The sequence below is a fragment of the Mycteria americana genome, chromosome 2 (genome assembly GCF_035582795.1).
Source record: "Mycteria americana isolate JAX WOST 10 ecotype Jacksonville Zoo and Gardens chromosome 2, USCA_MyAme_1.0, whole genome shotgun sequence".
NCBI classification, from domain to species: Eukaryota; Metazoa; Chordata; class Aves; order Ciconiiformes; family Ciconiidae; genus Mycteria; species Mycteria americana.
The window spans coordinates 5047944-5069308 of NC_134366.1; the positions used below are offsets into that span (position 1 = coordinate 5047944).

General features: G+C 37.2%; 1 protein-coding gene across 4 annotated transcripts in view; it reads right to left on the reverse strand.

The window, feature by feature from the left end:
* The window catches only part of MINDY4 (MINDY lysine 48 deubiquitinase 4), an 84443-nt gene that overhangs the window by 30884 nt on the left and 32194 nt on the right, over positions 1 to 21365 (reverse strand). For 3 of the 4 annotated variants that reach the window (XM_075492261.1, XM_075492260.1, XM_075492263.1), the window contains exons 9-13: positions 20629 to 20717; positions 15236 to 15337; positions 14175 to 14238; positions 12729 to 12794; positions 12399 to 12466 (exon numbers count right to left, since the gene is read on the reverse strand). In XM_075492261.1, the coding sequence (XP_075348376.1) occupies positions 12399 to 12466; positions 12729 to 12794; positions 14175 to 14238; positions 15236 to 15337; positions 20629 to 20717 (389 nt within the window). The remainder of the gene's footprint in view (positions 1 to 12398; positions 12467 to 12728; positions 12795 to 14174; positions 14239 to 15235; positions 15338 to 20628; positions 20718 to 21365) is intronic. The other variant, XM_075492262.1, reaches the window with a different exon arrangement.

Below are 21365 nucleotides of genomic sequence, written 5' to 3' on the forward strand. Positions count from 1 at the left end.
CTGGGATTCTTTACATTTTTGTACATGGAGAGAAACTGGTACATCCTGAAGGTAATTTATGTGACCTTGCTTAGATAATTTGCAGAATAGAGGAAGAAACTCTACTGGAAAATGCCTTTTCTCCATCTGATGAACATAAAGGGAGCCAGCCATGACTCGGGAATGGCCATCTAATTGCCATACACCAGGGACCGGACAGATAAATCATACTCACAAATATGCTGGCACTGCAGACAGGCTGAGTATTTTTTTTTTAGATTACAAGCTGAGAAATAAGGTTGCTATGGAAATGACAACACCGTGTAGCCAGCCTTGAAAAAAAGACTCCTCAAGTGGACAAGCCAATTAAAAGCAATGCATGAACACTCAGTTTCAAATAGTCACTTTGTTATAAATTTTTGCTCAACAGTAACAGAATTTGAGCATTTAGATATCATAGAATCAAAGGAAGTTCAGATGCTCAGAAGAAACCACTGTCAAGATATGGAGCAGCTTTCCTATGAGAAGAGACTACACAGACAAGGACCATTTCACTACAAAAGGACACAACTGGTGGACTGCAATAGAAGTTCAAAAACTCCTCAATGGTAAGGAGATGATTAAGGGACATTTACTCACTGCTTTTCATAACATGAACTAGGCAACACTCTGTAGACTTATTGGGCAACCAGTTCAAGCAATAAAAAGGAAAAACTCTTTCACAAAGCACATAACTACATTGCGGAACTCATTGCCACCGGATGTTGCGAAGGCCAAAAGAATTAAAGGGTTCAAAAAGGTTTTAGAAAAATTCATGGAGGATAGGTTCATCACAGGCTAATAAACTCAATGGTCCAGATACAACTGCCAGCTTAGGAAGTCTCTCAATTACTGACTATCAGAAACATGGGGAATATACCACCAGAATAATTGCTCTATATTCACCCCATTTCTTACGCAGTTTCCTTCAGCAGCCACAGCTTTCCACTATCAAAGACCGGCTACTAGGCTAGATGGACCTTTCCTTTGATCCTATATGGACAGTCTTATGGAACCGAGGGGCAATTAAATCCACATATCTCAGATACTTCTCCGAACAGTACTCTGTGTTTATATTAGCCATGGTGTGGACTACAGCCATATCCCATATTGGGACAAAGCACAGTTGCAGAGAGGGGGAAGAAAGGAAGATGATGTTCTCTGCATCTGGCAGGTAAAATCCAGCCATCCCAGTTACTCTTCTTCACAGAAAACCACATTTCTTATTTGCTTTCTTGGCTTCCCATACTTTTCTCACTGGTAGCTTAGGAAGCTGAAATCAAGTCACACTTTGACTGGGTTCATTGAGTCACAGGCTAAGTTTACTGATACACTGTCATTTTGTACTAACATTGTTTGTTAAATTAAATAACTCTTCTCAGTCCTTCTTATTTACTTACAACTGCTGCTCTCCCATTTTTTAGAAAATAGTTATGTCCCCTCTCAAAATGTGTTTTTTAGGCTAGAAAAGAAAAAAAGTTTTGTTCTTCTTTTATAAGACAGATTTCTCATTCCCGTCGTCTTCCCTTTCCCTACACCTCTCCCAGTTTTAAAGGGTGAACCCAATTTGACATGGTATTTCAATGAGGACACATCAGTACCTTGCACAATCTATTAGTATTTCTTCACCTCCTAAAACTATTTATGCTGATCCACCCTAAGAATAGATCCAGTGCTATTTTATAATGCTGGCTCACAGTCACTGTGTGCTCCACTACTCTTCTCAACTCCTCATTCTGACATTTACAGCTTATGAACCCCCACAGTACAGTAGTGAGTAGTCTCTGTTTGCATGACCTTGTAGTCTCTGTAGTTAAAATAAATTCTTTTTTTATTACCCTCATCATGAAGCTGAGCCAACTCTCTTTGTACAACACAATTTGTTCTCTGTATTGACAGTGCCTTTCAACTTTTGAATCATCAGTACATTTCATTAGCACATCACTCCCTTTTTCCAACATTACTGTAGGGAATAAAAACTAAGTTTAATCCCAGACTGATCATTGAGCAACTCTATCAGTAACCTTCCCCATGCTGATAACTCTTTTCTTATTCCCTTTCCTTTATCAACTTTACAATTCTTAAAAGACCTCTTATTTTCACATTACGAAATGACTTCTCACTTGGCATGATATCAAATACAAAAACCTCTTATTACCTCTCCATTAACTAATTTGGTTCTATTTTTTTTTTTTTTCAGTTTAACTAACAATTCTCCATTTGGTACTATAATTGCATGCTTTACCAACGTTCAGATAGAATTAATCTATTTCATTTCCCACTTCAAAAAAGCAGCTCTTTTATCAAAGTGGAGTATTAGTTCAGTCTTGTATAACTTATCTTCTGTAAAATCAGGCTGCATTTCCTGCCATTTTCCATTTATCTCTGTAGTTAGTTACTCTCTTTTCAGAATTTTGCCTACAGCTTTTCAACCTGCTGAGATAAAGGCTAAGTTGCTTGGTCTGCTTTTCCATCTTTCTTAAATGTAAGCATTGTTTGCTATTACACAGTTACTGGTGAGCTCTGTTGTGAAAAGGTATTAAGCATCATTGTAATTGTATCTGTGATTTTAGATGCTAGTTATTTCAGTATTTGGAGATGGAGAGCATCCACTTCTCCAGACTTACTGCACCAGAGATGCAAGGTTACTGTATGTTTTAATGGGGCAAGTGGTACAGTATGACAAAGAGTGTAAGCTTTTAGGATCAAATCCATTCATAAAGTCTGACAAAGCAAGAGAGAGCTCAGAAGGTCTTGCATAAGTTTAGGAATGAGATATAGGCAAAAAGATACCTGGTTTATTTTTTCCTTCATGTTGTGTAGCCATCACTTTTTCAGGTTCAGTTCTACCTCCCTCAAAATTAATTCAGTTTCTCTGCATGGATTCCAATTATCCATCCTGACTTTGCACCATGTTGTTCTCCTTACTGAAATGTAAGGAGAATATTAATTTAGATTTGGAGCATTCTTTACATTATTCCTAACATCAGCCACATCCACTCTACACAGAAATTTCACAGCTTTTCCTGATATCTTTTCATTGATATGATAAGGAAATTGCTTGTTGTTTAATTTCCATGACTCAAGGTCTGGGTCTGACCTCGTCTGAATCACATTGTTTCTGTATTTTCCAACACCAAGATTCAGACCACCAGTGCTAGACCTATTTGTTGCTCACCACACTTTTTTCGTTCCTTTGCACTTTTTCTTTAGAGATCAGAAAATTCTCCAGAGAATGAGCTAATAAGCTTCATTCTCTTCATGCATGTTCCTCAGCTTTATGATCCATCCTGATCTGTTCTAGAAGGAACTGGATGTGTCGGGGTAACAATCTGGATTTTTTCCCCTGTTGCCATAAGAAATCTTTCTGTTACTTATCCACAACAAATTTGCTATCAATCACCCAGTATACAGTCCACTTCTCTGTTCTGTGGACCCATGCTGGTGACAGGCTTCCTGAATTTTCTGAACAGGGAGACAAGTCACATGTCTCTCTCCATTATTTGTGCAAATCTCAGGGTTTTTTTCCTTTTTTTTTTTTTTTTTTTGCATTGTTTCCCAATATACCAGTCCCTTACCTAGCAAGATGTCAAACAGAATCAGTATAACAACCTCTTTGTCTTCTTAATTCTTCCCTTTTTTGCTGAGTTTGGTTTCATTTTTTGGTTTTCTTTACCACTAACCTTTGTTCCTTGTTCTTCAGTGCAGCAAACGTCTTCAAACCTAATTCAGGTCTTCCTCTTCTTTGCCTTTGTGGTCATATTTCCACCTGGGTCACATTCCTTATCTAGCAGGCTATATAGCTTCCTTATCTTCAGATCTTATTTGACAGATGCCTACATATTTGTGTTGTGTCAGATCCTACCCTCCTTTCCTGTATCTTATCTTCAAAATCCCATTCTACCATCATCTCTAGCTTTATTCTTTTGCCCTGGGTCCCCTTTTTCTCAAGTGTTATAAGGTGACATTTCATACATCAATACATTCCATTGCATATCCACTTCTGAAAGAACATAAATCTCATAGCTTCAAATCTTGGTGTTACATCCTCCTTTGAATATTGCTAAGGCTGTCTCGCTTATTATCCCTGTCTTCTTGTCTTTCTTTGAAGGAAAAACATTAACTTCTTTCAAGCAAACTCCCTTCTTTATTGCCTCTTAGCACTGAAGCTGCAATATGTGCTTCATTAAGGTTCTACATTTATTAATATATTTATTAATGTAGCAAGCAATTCTTGCCCAGTGAACACTCCAGCTAGAAGGGCCTCTGCCTAATTCACACAACAGAGCCTCAAAGACAAGGAAGATCCTGAAGATTATGAATTGCATGCAACCTATCAAGCAGGAGGCACAGAAGTTCACTTACCCAAACAAAAAAGGACTCAGTTCTTCCCTACCAAGGACTGGATCCCACACAAACTCTCTTATTTGCTCTCCTCCCACTGTTCTTGGTAAATCTAATCTCACGCTTCCTCCATGTTGTAAAATCACAAATGGGTCTTGGAGAGGTCTGAGACTTTCAAATATGGATTTTTCAGTTAGGTCAAGCTGCTTGTTTTTTTGCACTGTAACGTAATTGACAGCTGTTTCCCTTTAAAAATAGCTGCTTCCCTATCTTTTACAAACACCAAAAGACTAAGCTGTAAAATACATGATGACATGTATTTATATTACATAACTGTAAACACTGAGTGAAAACTGCTCACACACGTAATTTCCCCTTGCTGTTGGTCTCCCAGGTGTTCTCAAGTGGAGGGGAACTATCTCTGAAAAAGTTTTCCCAGAAAACTGGCTCATAGAAAAATATATTTCCAACAAGAACTGACTATGCCCCATGTGACTGGATCTTTTATGTGAAGTTGTAATTGCTTTCACCATTGGACAAGCCAAATGGTCATTTCACAGAAAGCCTTTCTTCACCAGCCAAACAGCATGAGGAGAGTAGGTGCATTTTAGGGGAACTCTAAATTAGAGATTGGCTCTGAGACAGGAAAAGGTGTCAGTTAAGGAAAGTGGACTGAGGGTGGAGGACCCATTGTTCAACCCGCAATTCATGCGCCAACAGAGCATCACTTTCTTTTTTAATGTCCTACGTGACTGAAAGAGTTTAAAATGTCAGAATCAGGGTTATTTCACAGTAAATGATACAGAAAAGGATACAGAAAAAAATGCTTGATACAGATTACTACAATGATTATTATCTTCTGTTACACAACTCTCAATAGAAAGTTGTCTTATTAAATAAAGATAGTCTTCCCAGAGCTTGGCTTTAAATATGGTTTAATTGCACTAATAGTTTACAATTTTAATAAGGTTACTTAAGATGATTGAAGATTTTTTATCGTAATGAAGTGCATGGTTAATTAAAAGTGCTTATTCTGTCTTTGCAGCAATATGAAATAATCCAGATGAAAATGCACCAGCAAATCACATCTGAAAGGCAGGTAACGTCATGGCTAGAAATGCCAAAGTTCAGTAGTCAGTTTACAGTTTCTTCTCTAATTTGTGGCACCTCTTTCTGGCCACAGTAAAACAATGTGCTCACATGCTTATAGCACGTGTCCAACAAATTATGTATATCTGGAAGCTCTTTAATGAATCAGTTCCCACAGTCTCCTGCTTCCCATTTGTCACATGTCCCTCCTGTTCTATGAAAACTCTGTAGAGCAGGAATTGTGTCGATATGGGCAAACAACTCGCCATGAGGCCAGGCAGAGTCTGACCTGTAGTAACCGTACATACAAATGCTCTTACCCTGCAGCAAATATGAGGTAAACTCCTCCTGTGTGAACAAGGATGAACGCATCTGTTTGCCCTGTAAGTTAGTGTATATATGGCCAGAGCTACTGGGGAATGAAGGGTGGCATGCTGAGGTGACTCTGGATGTGGCTTTACTCTTTCTGACTCTTTGGCAAGGAGAGCTCCTGATCTTTATTACAGCCCATAGGTATTACTGTACTATAAATATATAAGTACATCTCACAGTGTACATAGAACTCACAGTGTACATAGAACAATGCTGTTCTATGGAGATGAGTAAAGACAGAACTGTTATATTTTTTAAAAACTGATAAAAATACTTTGCCAATGGACCAAAGCAGAAGGATTCTTGGAATATGGCTCGCAACCAGAGAAATAATTACAGAAGTAAAACCAAGCTGACTAACAGATATATTTGACCATAGTACGGGGCATAATAATGATAACAATACATAGTTTGTCCAACATCCTCAGAGCACTTAAAAATCAGATTCCACAGATGAGCAAGTTATTCATTCAGGAAGATATCCTAGTTCTGCAAATGCTGAAGCTAGACACTCTGCTTAGCCAGAGAGGGATTGTAGCCACTGGTTCTTTAGCCTGTCTGATCAGGCTTTCCTCTCACATGAAGTTCAAACAAGTCAAAACTTCTCTCCCCTATAACATGGCAAGTGCAGCTCGGCTTCATTTATTATGGGCAGGATATTTTTTGAGATGGACTAGACATACTGGAGAGCTATTGACATGATTTGTTGCTTGTGTTTATTTCAAGGAAGGATGAGAATGAAAGATGAAGGAAATTTAACTTCCCTAGTTCAGAAAAATGGTACCACAGGAATGAAGAATAAATGCTCAAGGGCACAGAACAACATAGCTTTAATCATATGATTCCACTTAGTAAAAAATTGTTAATTGATAGAAGATTTCAGAGAACTAGATAAATTACTAATAACTAAGGGCAGACTTACTTGGTGTGAGAAGTCCTAGACTGATAAGGGATCAAAACGTGAATTACTCCATTTAATAAAAAGGCATTGGCTTTAAAAAAAAAAAAAGAAAGAAAAAAAACCCCAAACAACCAAAACTCCTAAACTCAGAAATGGAAACAGCACAAATAATTTTGAAACAGGGCTGTACACATTTCTGGAGCAGTAAAGACTATATAAGGAAAGTTATTAGAGTTGTGGGATCACAATAAGGAAAAAGGTGTTGACGCGTATTTTCCTAGGTTAATAAGTGGCTAACCTTAATGAAGTACACAGCCTCCTCCTGACTTGCAAAATCACTCTCCTTTTTTTTCCCCCACAGATAAAGCCATTGTTTTCTTTATTCTCACACAAAAACTTCAGAGAAAAAAATGAAAAGATACCCAAATGACTAATGATGACTGCAGTATTACATTTGTGATCTGCTATCAGTAAGTGATAAAGTATCCCTAAGTCGACAAAAGAGATTGCAAACACTGGTGTTTTGATTCTGTCAGCAAATTTGTGAGTAACACAATGAGTCTGTGTTTCAGATGAGGCTCTATTTATTTTCTCCACGTAGCTTGAAAATGGCAATACACTGCTTTTCCACAAAGGAATTTGACCTAAGGAATTTTCTTATTCAGTGTTCTGTGCTATAATAGGTTCTAGTTAGTAATGATGGTTTTATGCAATACTGTTATTGCACAAATTAAGAAAAATATGGCAATGAAAACAGACAGTGTGACTGGTTGGTAAGAAGCCGAAATTTAAAGAGGGCTTTTCAATGAATGGATAAGAATCAGCCACATCCCAATATAGCAATGGTTTTGCATGAGTAAGAACAGTGAGGAAGATGTCAAGTGTTAGAAGTGATGAGACAGCATCTAGTAGAGAAAGCTTGTGCTGCACTTCCAGTATATGTTGTATCTTCAGCAAGACTGTGGGGTTTACTGAAACTGCCATTACTGGCTGAGTGTAAACCACTCCTGAGTATTCATAACTTTCCCACATGCAATGTGCCATTCTCAGATGCAATGGTGAGGCCCACATGGAGGCTTGCAGCCCACCTTTAAGCTCAGTCTCTCCCAGGTACACAGAAAATACCTTGTAGCTCTTAACAACATGAAGATTTTAGTACACAGTTTGCACATTCAGGAAGATTAGTCCCCTGAGCTAGTACAATACGCCCACTATTTTTTAATTTTTCACTGGCTGTAAGAAAAAAAGAGGTTACAATTGTTAGTGACTAGCATTCCTTCCTGTACCAGAAGCAACAACACGTTCTCAGCAACTTCCTCAGGAATTCTCACTCCTCTTTGGTCATTTGTTATCAGTTCTACCAGTGATGATCATTAGTGCATGGAGTATGATAAACTCATTACCAAAATCTACAAAGCAGTGCAAAACCCTGCATTTCCTGGCATGCGTTCCCATTAAATAAAAATACTTAGATTGTCAGTGATTTAGAACAACTGCCCGATAGACCTAGCTGAAATCTGGAATTTCCATTTACAAGAAAAATCAGTAACAATGTAAAAATTATGGAGCCAGACCAAAAGTCAGCCTATCCCAGCATCCAGTCAGCAGCAGCAGTAGCAAACATCAAGACACAACACAAAAATGGGAATGGAGATTACATCTAGATGGGTGGGTTTAAAGGTACTGAAGCATGTATGTTCCAGTAATTTGTCTAAATTTATTTGAACCTCTTCAGACTTCCGGCCTCCTCATCTCCCAGTACTGAAAGTTACTTATGCTGTGGAAAAAAAGTACTGTGGTTTGTTTTAAAATCGAAGCCTGAGCATTTCCATGACAGCCCCCAAGTTTCTGGACTCTGAGAAATAATGTATAATCACTCCTTATTCAACCTCATCATGGATGTCTAAATTTTTATCACATCCAAGTTAGTCCTCTTCAATGCTGAAGAGGAAAGATTTTATCTGCCCTCACGCAGAAGCTAGTCCAGGGAAACTTCGTTTTTGTCTTCCAGTGTGTTCTAGTTCGAATGTGTCTGTACTTACCTGGGGAGACAAGACTACATGAAAGATAAAGACATGAGAAGATCATATATTTATACAAAGACATTACCATGTTTTTATTCTGTTCTCATTTCTTATCACCATAACTCCCAACACATTATTTCTTTTTTGTCTATCATAGAAAATTGAACTGGTATCTTCAGATAATTAAATTACAGTAGTGGTGCCAGAATTTCTCTCCTTTTTTATAACATCCTATATAAAGCTCATCACTAGGTAAGTATAGTTGAGTGTTTTTTCATCATGTATAATGCTTTGTATTATTAACACTGAATTTCATTTCCCATTTTATTGTCCAGCCACCATAAGAAAGAATTAATTTCACTGCTTGATGTTTACTGTGTAAAGCCTCTATATGAGTAGGTCATTTAGATTTTCTTTTTATATAGGGGAGATAAGTAAGCATTTCAGGAGATGATTTATCTCATTCTAAGGGAGACATTCGAAAAGTCAAACGAATTATGATCTTTTTCTCTTTTTTGAGCATAAAGGAAGCCTAGAGGCAAACATTTCCATAGAAAGTAAATAAAGATAAGTAAGATAGACCATTACCCTCAAAATAGCAAACATCTAAGAAATAGCAGTCTTAGCTAGTAGTTCTCCCTCCAAAATCAAAGAAAAAAGATAGGCACTGCCCACAGCAATTCTCCTCAGCTTTCTTGACATTTATTTTCGGACGGGATGATTCTCTCTTAGAGAAGCTTCTCTCTTTTCACTGATTACAGAGGGACTGGGAGGACTGAGACTTGGTGTAATTTTTAGAAGGCTAAACTTAGATGAGATCATTCCATTGTTGGCACTATGAGATCCTTCTGAACTGCTAGAACTTAGTCACAGATTTAAGAAGGTGCTAACAGGTCTTGATCATTCTGAACCGCACCAACTATTGCAGCTATCATTCCCAAGTCATGTGGCACGGTCACAACTGCATGCCACCTTCCATCTGTAAAGGCATGGGAAGCATCTGTCCACAGATGTGACTGCTCTGAGGAAGTCTGTAAGCTTTGTGGTCTCATTATCTTGCACTCCTCCTAGATCAGTTCTAGACGGGTTGAACTGCACAGATCTTGGTACAATGGTACTTATCCTTCAGTTAATCAACCTCACCATTTAGTCCACATTCAGTGCTCTGCCTTTTAACTTGTAATTAATGCTTCTCCACCATATAAAATAAGGTATTACTATTTTATTCTGATTATACCCTGAAGTGAAAGCTTCAGTAAACACTGGAATTATTCAGGGAACAGAAAACATTGGGAAGAATATTTTTGATTGAAAGAAATATTTCAATATTCATTAATCAAAATGCAAGTCTTCTCCTTGTTGAACCAAACGTAAATGCTTTGGTTTGGTTTCATTGGACATATCTCTCCATCTTACACAATGTTGTTTTATGATAACCACGGTTCAAGACTATTCCATCCTTAGTCTTCAACTTGCTTACAAGAAATGCCAATTATTTATTGAAGAGATATTTACCAAGGGACCCCAGAGAGTCAGCATTGTGGGCACATGGTGAAGAACTGACCCAAACAGAAGCATTTCAACATGATTTGAGAAACTAAAATATGTTAACTAACTTCTCAACTAAAATTAAATGATCTACCTAGCTTTTTCAATAGAATATGCACACAAAAATCAGGACAACTGAAATTTCCATGGAGTTTTCTTTTTTTTTTTTTTTAAAAGCCCGCTGATTTTCTGTTAAAAAACTGGGACAAAAAAAAAATCCCAGGGAGATCTATTACTGGATGAAAATTCCATTACTCAAAACAACTCTTATTTGTCTTCAACTATTCATCCAGAACTATGCCAGTTATGTAAATAATTACTTACAATGCTTGTAACACTGACTAAATGGTACATATTTCTTGATGATATGAGCAGTGAGTTATTTCTCTTGATATCTGTAATATCTAAGAGAAGTACTATGACATAGCAATTCAAATCTATTACTGAAAATTATATAAACGAAATTTAGTTTGCATTTCTAAAAAAATTTATGCAAAGATCTGAAAACACATTCCACTGTATTTAGTGACAGAGAAAAATTCCTGTTTCTTATAAACAAAAGATAGGTACCAATGCAATGTATTACACGGTACCAAGCCAGAAGGGTAACGGTACTTTAAAATGAAGTTCTGTGAGAAAGTCATGAATCTTCCTCGAAATAGAGCTACATTTTATAAACAATTCTGACATTGTGGACCAGAACTTTAAAAATATTTAGATACCTAAAAATGCAAATAGGCACCATAAGGAATTTTTATGTTCACTTTAGACACTCAGATCCCCCAAATACAAACACAGATGCTTGATTGGCCTTGTCATAATTCATCTGTTAAGAATTGAGAGGTCATGAGAAAAATAAGCTCCTTGCTTATATTATTGAAGAATGTTTACCATTTTATAGCAAGTAAAGCAATGCAATCAATAGCAAGTAAAGCAATGCAATCAACAGCAATTAGGAACATTGCCGCTTTTGGTGATCCTACCAAATGCCAAATGTATTGTTACTTGCTCAAATACCTTTACTAATCTGGACCTCTCTGCTGTAACTAGTTCAGAAAAATGAGAATAAATGGCATATGCTATAAAATTATCACGTCATTTGTGTTAGAGTGCAAAAGTGGAGTTAAGCCAATGGCCTGTAGTGTTACTGTAAGCAAAAGAAAGGAAGAAATGACAAAATGACAACAGAATCAAAAAAGCAATCTGTAAACGCTTGTAGGAATCTCAGTAGGTAAGCAACTGAATGCATATCACAAACTTGGACTAAGTTGCTATGTACTTTCAAGACAATGCAGAGATGTAAGAAATAAAAGCTTACACAAATCAAACCCGTGCTACTTTCAAGTGCAGCTGCTCCCTTCACGTCAGTTGCTATTGCAAGTTGTCAGGGAACAGTTCTTTTCACTTGCAGATAACTCTAGGAGATTTTTACAAAGGTGGAATTTGACAAAATGAAGAAAGCTTTTATATTCTGACCCACTCTGATATTCACAGCACCACAGAAATATGTTTAATCTGTATAAAAGCACAATTAACTGCAACTGTGCTTGGGCAAGCCTCAATGAGTTTTTAAAAGAGGCTATAATGACTACCCCTTAGTTAGAGCTCAGCATATTTATTACACCAATAAACTGAGACCAGATTTGTCATACGTTACTTATAACCATCTAAAAATTAGCTGCCTAATCCATTTCATACTAGCCTTTCTCTACCATTATCATTGATGGAGAGATTGAGCATCACAAGCAAGTTATTCATCCCTACCTAAGACAGACACTTAAAGTATGTGAGATAAATAACCCTCTAAACAAGACAGGGAGCATAGGCAACTACCTTAGACATGATGCCTAATGTTTAGATGGAGTCATTTATATCAGATATGGTGGACTGATCACTGCCACTTTAACAGCATATATATATATATACACAACAAAAAAAGCCAAGATTAGGTGAGTAAATCTGCATAACTTCCCTATATTTATCAGAGTAAACATTAAGACAGATTAAAAAGGCCAGAGAGTTAAGTACATCATGGTTGTTCCCTCACTTTGCACAGATTGTTTGCTTTGCAGTTTATGAAACAGGGATACAAAGACACTCACAGATTGATAGATCTTGATAAGATGACAGACACAGTCAGAAGGATGCACCCACAGGGACCAATTTCAAACTGAAAAAGAAAAGGACTGTTTTTATTTTGTTTGTTGTGTACATTTTTTGCCCAATCCTAAAGAAATGCAAATCAAACTGAAAGCAGAAAGAATTGTTCTCGTTTATGCTAAAACTGAATTTGTTGCTCTGTTTGTTAAAATGCAAGACATGTCCATATTGTGTTTGAAACAATGTTGAGAAGGCATCATATCAGACTGATAAACACAGAAAGACTGGCAGCTGAACTATAACAGGTTTAGTATCTTCTCTGTATACAGTACCTGGTGAATATTCTGCTGAAGAAATACAATGAGATCTTCATATCTTGTTGCACTATGTAGTATTAGCTGGGAAGAAATGTAAGAAGACAAAAAAGTAACTGAAACAATAACAACTGATTTTTATAACCTGAAAGCTGAACTAAAGTAGACAAAACTTTAAATCTGACTGGAAAGATTTGAACTAACAAAATGGAATAAAGATCTAATGAAATCTACCTCTTACTGTTGTTACTTGGTATAATATTGTATCACAGCACTTCCTATATTCTGATTTTTTAAATACTTCTTCTTGTTGTTTTTAAGTTTGTTGAACAGAGTTTGATTCAATTTTAAGCATTGTTTATGCAGCGAAAATTCCTAGAACAAACATAGGAATACTGCAGCTTTAGAAGACATAAAATGGGCAAGTAGCTCAGGAGTTGGTACTTATGTGGTGAACCACCTATAGCAGGCATGAATCTGAGCACTTCTTATCATACTCAGAGAATACTCCCATGAATACTCCTATTTAACATGAAGTTCAGGAGATCCAGTTCACAGATCCAGGCCCTTCCTTCAACATTTTTGTCTATTTTTCCATCTTCAGATTTTGACAGAAATGACGATCTTGCGGATACTGTGTGAGGAAAGATCAAGCAGTGTGGACTATATTCTTTTCCATCACATTTTCACTGTGGCTATGTCCACATGACCTTTGATAAGCGGTACTTAGAGGCAGCACAATGGTGTTAGTTGCATTCTGAAATAGCCAGCAGCTCAGAAATACGTTAACTTACTAATTAAATAACTATCTTGTCTCTTGGAAGAGCACATTATAGTCAAGGTTTCCTGCTACATTCACCCAATTTATACAGGCTTTCACTTCCAGTTGTTCCAAAACTGTGGTTCTGAAAAGTTGTTGACACATCCCTTCCTCCATTTAGGAGGCCAGTAATATTTCCTTAAACCGCTAAAGCCTGGCTTATGGCACCACTGTTTGCAAAGCCATTTGAGAGTTTCAGATGGAAATAAAAGCATAACTGGAAAGTATTTTGCCATTTGGAGCTTCTGGAGGAAAAAAAAAAAGCAAAGAATTCTGTGTAAGACAAGAAGAAAATACTGCCTTTTGATGCTCACAGCCATGCTGGTCAACTTGAAAGGATCCATGTTCACTTTTACTGTCTATCAATAAAAAAAGTAGGCACAGTTTATAAGCTTGAAAGGTAGACAGAACAAAAAGGACTTCAGAGAGCCCAGTTGCTCACAGACACTGGGACAACTCAGAGCCAGACAGACTACAGGATTTTGTTATTTCCTATTGGTTTTTTGGATCACAACGAAGTAACTTGACATAAAAGATTTTAAAACACTAAGAGAGCAATGGAAATCAGATTCATTGTACTAAAATAAGAAAAGCTAGAAAGAGGATATATGGAGAATGTTACTCGGAGTTACACAGAGCCTTACAGTTTCTAAGATTCCATCTGCCTTGTATTTTCCTATGGGAGTGAACTGCTGTCTTCCTGATGGCCTAAAGAGGATATTCAGACAAAACCAAAGCTCATGTTAAAAGGAACAAAATGGCATTAAAGAGAAATCAGCAATTGTTATATGAACTGCATGATGAGACCAAGATTTTGTATTATCAGTTTTAACCACTTTTTTAAAAAAGGACCTCTTGCACAGTAAGTTCCTATTACATATTAAACAAACTTTTATCAATGAAGCATATGCTTTAGCTGTGCTGTGATCTCTCAGTCTATTTAACATGAATTACAACTTTCTCTATAAGGAAAGAGGATAAATATAGGTTTAAGATGTTAATGACAGTTTTTATTGGTAAAGAATATTAGAGCAGACATTAAAATAAGCAGAAGAACATATGTACAATATCATCACAGAGGAAGCATTTTATAGATGTAAAATATGCAAAATATCATTTGAAATGTCTTTGAATTTGCTGCTTCTATTTCAGGTTTGAAGAAGGACTTCTGTGCCCAAAAGCTTCTCTGTTATTTTTCAGCTATCTTAGCTGATCTAATAAAAGAAATTACCTATTCTCACAAAACCTGACTCACTTAAAAATATCGTGTAGGATCCAGTACAACCAAAGCTAGCAATCTAAAAGTTAGATGGCTTGTGTACAAGCAGCCTAATTGCATAGCATAAACTAAGTAACTAGTAGGCAGCTACAGCAAAAGGAAATTAATCCCAGCCATAATAGAACATCCTGCAACACAAAGTTGTTGGAGTAAAATGCTGCATCTGGAAAAATAACTCTTGGTAAAGATTTTGGAGGAATTCTAGCCCCAATGAAATCCACAAGATCTTTCACAGCATTTCAAAGAATTTGACTATTCTGTCCCAGCTACTGGGACAGCAGAAATGGCATTTTGCATTGCTCCCTAAGCCATTTTAGGCTGCATAAATACATCTTACAAAACTTTCATTTTGTAAACTATGTACATATATAATAGACACACGTATAGGAGCATTGTACAATAACTAAAACTGCTTCTCCTACTTACAGTGCCACAATTGCTTTTTCATTGCCTCCTGCACGCCACAATATGTCTGCAATAGCCATGGTGAGGCATTTGGTCCTGTGAACTTCTGAAGGCTGAAGACAACTGCAGTCCGGGAAATGCAAGAAACAGACAAGTACCAAAATGTGTATTGGGAAGCTTACTCATTAGAGGGCAAAGTGTCCCAATTACAATATACACAGATTCATAGCAGGTTTGTAGCTAAAAGAACAAAAGCATTTTTTAGAGACTATTTAGGTGTCGTAATGCCTAATAATGAGGCTCCGGCAAGTTGCCTCAGAAAATTATCATGTAGGTATCTCTCTCTTCTATAGTCAAGAAAGAGACAACTTGGATGGCCAACTCAAAAAAAAATCTGGTGAGTTGAACAGGGAGCTAGTATTGTTACTGAGAAGACATACCAGGTATAAAGGTACAGTTGAATCTGACCTTTCTCTGAGGATTAAGCATCTGAATGAAATGCCATGAGAACACCCACTGTGCATGGAGTATGAAGACTTCTCAGCACTGGACTGAAGAGGTGATAGGAGGATGTAGTGCTGCTGTTCAGCACCTAAAGAGCTCTAAAGAGGGAGATGCAACTGAAGTCACCACTGGAATATGGGCTTTCTGGAACCATACTTTGAGGTGAACCACCTTAAATCCCATTTTAGGCATTTAAGAAGGTACCTTGGATCTTACTGAAGATAATCAGATCCAGTGAATAGAGCTGTATCTAGAAGAACTTCCTCTTTAGATTGCTAGTAAAACAAACTTGGCACAGCAGGTAGGTCTCTTCTGAAGTCAGAAGGAAAACAGAAATTTGAGGGAAGTTAATTCACCTAGGTCAAGTGTTAACAGCAGTGTGTTGCATTTGGGGCATCTGGATGAGCTTATGTTGCTCATAACGATGGTTAGACTGCTGTTATGGGTACTTAAGCTAAGCAATTGTAAGCTTGCTAGCCTAAGTCTATATGTTCTATGACAATACCCTTGTAATACAGTTATATCGAAGAGATGAAATGCACAATTTCTGCTTCTAGGAGATTAATACTAAAGATGGTGTCTGATTTATACAGAACAATTAAAACAAAACTATTATTATCATTAAGAGTAATAGACCAAAATCAGGAGAGTAAATAAGGTATGATCAACAATAGGAACTGATTATACACCGATCTATAATCATACCCTGAAAACTAATCTTCTAAAATAAATAGTCGATGCTCTTTCAGAATACATATTTATAATTGGTTGGACAAAAAACCAGGTAAATGTACTTTAGGGTACAATACTGTATAGGCAAACAATGAACAAGAGAAGCTAATTCATCTTTAAATCTGTAATAAAACTGTTTTTATATTCTGTAACAGGATTGTTTTATATATTAAATATGATTTTTAGTTTATAAAGGCCTTCATACTTAAATTTCTTTCTTAAGTTTTTATTTCTTAACTCTTGTCAACAAATCTACACCATAATGTTCTTAGCTACTACTAAACTTTATCTAAAGTACCATCTGCAATAAACACTATACTTGCATTTTTTTAATAAGGTATGCCCCAAAGTGGTGACCTAAAACATTATGTTAACTGACTAAATATTGGTCTGTGGAGCCCTACTGTTTCTGAAATATTTTCACTTAGATGCTTGGCTTGGAACTTACACAATGATGTGCAAAACTATGGAATATTTACAGTAGTCTAGTGGTCCCAAACATGTAAGCAACGCTGTCAACACATCTCTGACAAACTGTGTTTTGTGAAGTCTTCTAATACCTCCTGTTATTCTAACTTCCAAGACGTGAATGGAGAAATAAAGGACCAGGAGGCCAAAAGTCACATAATGGAGAACTGGTAGAATTAAGGATAAAACCCAGCATCCATGAGCCTGAAGAAATGGACAACAGATCCATGCCCCTGGGAAGCACAGAACTGGAATTTTCTCTAGTGGCTTCAAGAACGGCAGTCTTAGAAATTCAGACAGTATCAGTCTTAGAGTGTTACCAGCATGCGAGATGATGTCAAAACCTGTTCCCAGCATTTGAGTAAAAGATCTAATAATTCTGAAGACTAAACAAGAAACACCAATCATCAAAAATTAAACAGACTTTCAAGTTCAATGTCTGCCTTGAATATAATGTTCATTTAGAGAATGTTTCACTCTCTGAAGGATGTAAGATATGGGAAATAATTGGTGAGAGTTTTCAAGTAAAAAGCATATAATCACAACTTTCTCTTATCTCTGCCTGTGTTCTAATACAGACTCTCAGAAATTTATGGGACGCATAGCAACTAATCTATGTGTCTGAGAGAGGTAGCAGAGTAAGGAGGAGACATGATAATTATTTCTTGAAGGTTGAATAAGCCTGAAGTCAAACACTTACTGTGAAGTGGCTAATAATTTGAAAAATCAGGTTAGAAGGAATATTAATCCTCTCATTTCAAGCTCTGAGACTTCCCTTTCTTTCTGCCTAAGAGTTTCTGCCCATGGCAAACCCATCGTAAGAAAAATATGTTTATCTCATGAATAAAACAGTCCATCTTGCTATTCATTTTTAGGAGCCTGGAGGCTTTTACCATTTCTGTGCATAAAGACAAAGAGCTCACCTGCTAACCTGAAATTCCTTGGAGACTTTCTGCATACTTCAGCAGTACTTTTCATATACAAAATATGTAAAAACAAAATCTTTAAAAATCATGTGGATAATAGGAGAGGAAAAATAGGAGAGGCAAATATTGCCAAGTAAACAGGATAGGTGGTAGCTGGCATGAGTTGGGACACTTATGGTTTAAACAATCTGGCCTCAATCCACTTATTTGGGTGCCACATAATTTTATGACATTTACTGAACCATGTTGAAAGAGGAAAAAGTTAACATCTCTATTTTCACTAAGGATGACCTGAGACTCAAAGGGACCAAGGAGCAGATGATCAAAGGCTATCCTCCAAGCTGAAACAAATTCTTGGTTTTCACAACCAGAAATAATTCTTCGGTGAATTCTGTGGAGATTCCTGGTCATAAAATCTAAATATGTACTGATTTTCTTGCATGGAAGTTTCTAAGTTTTTTCTTTTATGTGGACAAGAGCATCATTCCCCTACTCTCATTATAATCTGAATTAGAATAATAAAGTTTTGCTAGCTAATTTTTGCACTTTGAAAAAGTGTGCTCTCAACAGCAGGCTCTTGATATGAATTACAGACTGAAAGAACTGAAGAAGAAAAAAGCTAAACTGCATTATGTTGTAGAATTAACTTGACATTACACTCTGCACATGTATTATACCACTGACCATATCAGTCCATGCTAAGTGCCTTTAAGTGACTTCAAGGAACAGGCAATTTTCAAGTGATGAATTCATAGCATCTTGTTTATTTGGCCCTTGTCTTGGGGTCCACAAGCAATCAGGGGCAATAATAACTAGCAACAGCAATAGTAATAGTAACGGTAAAACTTGCAGTATTGTATTTAGACTCTAAGCCTGGTTTTCAACATTTCTAATGGGTTACTAGGTGTCTTGTATCAGGACTGCCTACCCACTAGTACTGCTGGGCACCTGTATGGAACCCCTAGGGCCTGGTAATCCTTGGATTAACTGTCACCTCCCATCCTGGGTGCTGAAGACAAATAATGATGTTCTACAGGTGCCTGTTTCTTTCCATTATTGATGAAAACAGCCCAAACAATGAATTTACATTAAGTGCCAGTCAGACAAAACTAAGGAAAATCAACAGAGACCCTGTCACTTTCCTAAACATTTCCAAGCAGAAAAGTGTATATTTAAGGCCAAATTTTTATACGATGAACTTTTTTACATTGTAAGCTAATGAAGTTCAAGAAAAATCACAGCATGAAAGCTTTTCTTCTGACTAAATTGGCGTCAGTGTATCACCCACAAATAACGCAAGGTGGTAGCAGTGTAAACCAGTAAAATACTGTTATCCCTATTCAACAAACTGTGCCTATAAAGTACAGGAAAGCTTTGTGAAATTTTTCTTTTATAATGGACTTAATTTCTTATTGAAAACAAAAGGCAAATAGAAGTCTGTTAATAAAGTAATTCTTTTAGACATTATTTTCCAGCATCTCATTGAATAAGCTCTGTTCCTTCAGCAAAGTGACAAGTACATTAATATTATACTAGTCCAAGCAATTTTCCTTGACACTAGCAATCCTTAACAATATTCCTTCAAAGTAAGTAGAAAATACAGACACAGAATTTAAATTCACATTCTGTTAAGGAGTTTAACTGTGAAAGATCAAACACAGTTGCAAGAAAAAAATTATAGCTACAACTTCAATTTTTCACCCTCTCTGAGATTCTTAAGTCTCAAAAACTGCATGAATGTCATGCTCTTTCAAACCTTGATTACATTTTCTTTGAAATCAGATCTCCATGGGATCTCAAGGTTAAATAATTTTCATTGGCCTAAATTCATAGAATCATAGAATCGTTTAGGTTGGAAAAAGACCTTTAAGATAATCAAGTCCAACCATTAACCTAGCACTGCCAAGTCCACCACTAAACCATGGCCCACATCTACATGTCTTTGAAATACCTCCAGGGATGGTGACTCAACCACTTCCCTGGGCAGCCTGTTCCAATGTTTGACAAGCCTTTTGCTGAAGAAATTTTTCCTACATATCCAATCTAAACCTCCCCTGGTGCAACTTGAGGCCATTTCCTCTTGTCCTATCACTTGTTACCTGGGAGAAGAGACCAACCCCCACCTCGCTACAACCTCCTTTCAGGCAGTTGTAGAGAGCTATGAGGTCTCCCCTCAGCCTCCTTTTCTCCAGGCTAAACAACCCCAGTTCCCTCAGCCACTCCCATAAGATTTGTGCTCTAGACCCTTCACCAGGTTCATTGCCCTTCTCTGGACACGCTCCAGCACCTCAATGTCTTTCTTGTAGTGAGGGGCCCAAAACTGAACACAGTATTCGAGGTGCAGCCTCACCAGTGTCGAGTACAAGGGGACAATCACTTCCCTAGTCCTGCTGGCCACGCTATTTCTGATACAAGCGAGGATGCTATCGGCCTTCTTGGCCACCTGGGCACACTGCCGGCTCATATTCAGCCGGCTGTCGACCAACACCCCCAGGTCCTTTTCTGCCAGGCAGCTTTCCAGCCACCATTCAAGCTGTTGGATTTTTTTAGAGGTTCTTGGGTCAATCACAAGCAAGTAATTATACAAATAAAACACAAACCTCTAAATTCCTACAGTTGAAAGGGAAGTAAATACAAGTAAATCATATGCTACTTTCTTCCTCTCTCAAAGACAAAGATAAGTTCAATAAGGTCAAACTCAAAAGGCTCCTGAGTGGCTGCAGCAGAGAAAAAATTGTTTTACTTCTGTATGGAAAATATTTCTGATGTCAATTGCTGACTTACCGAGTGTCTTTATTCCTGTTACTGTCTGCAAAGATAAGCTGTTGTAGGACACAAGCTTGAACTGCAGCCAGTACTCCACATGGGCCACCCTGGGGGAAGTAATGGGACAGTCCATGAGCAAAACGATTTGCACTGTTTGATGCTGGTGAAAACTTTTGTAAGCCATGTGCTTCCATTCAGGCTTAAGCCATTCTTTCATCTCTCTCTTTCCATCCATGACTTTGTAGTGCTCTCTGTTGCTCTATTTATTTTTTTGCAAGCCAATAAAAATCAATGTTACTAACTGGTATTGTGATTCCCACCTATTTTTCCTGAAAATGCCTAGACATCTATAATGTCAAAGGAAAGTATTTTTAAAATCTGTTCTGTGATTATGAAAACAAATGAAAGACCTCCTGATCCCTATTGAGCCACAGTCTACCTCAACTTCCAGAGAGAAATCAAATCTGACTATTTTCCAAAGGGTGAAAATAAGCCTTGCTCTTTTATGTCCTCTGAGCACTATGCCTCCCATCAAGTTCCCACTTACATCACTATACAAAGATTTCAGTTTTATGTATAGCCCTCTGCACTAGGCAGCTATCTCACTGGAGAAGAGAAAGAAACTGAAGGAAGTGTGAACCTTTCAAATGCTTAATATTGGAAAAAAATCACAATACCAACAAATACCATATTAACTTTAAACTTTATGGAAAATAGATTTATAGCTGTTTTGAAAGGCTGAGGGATGGGGTAGC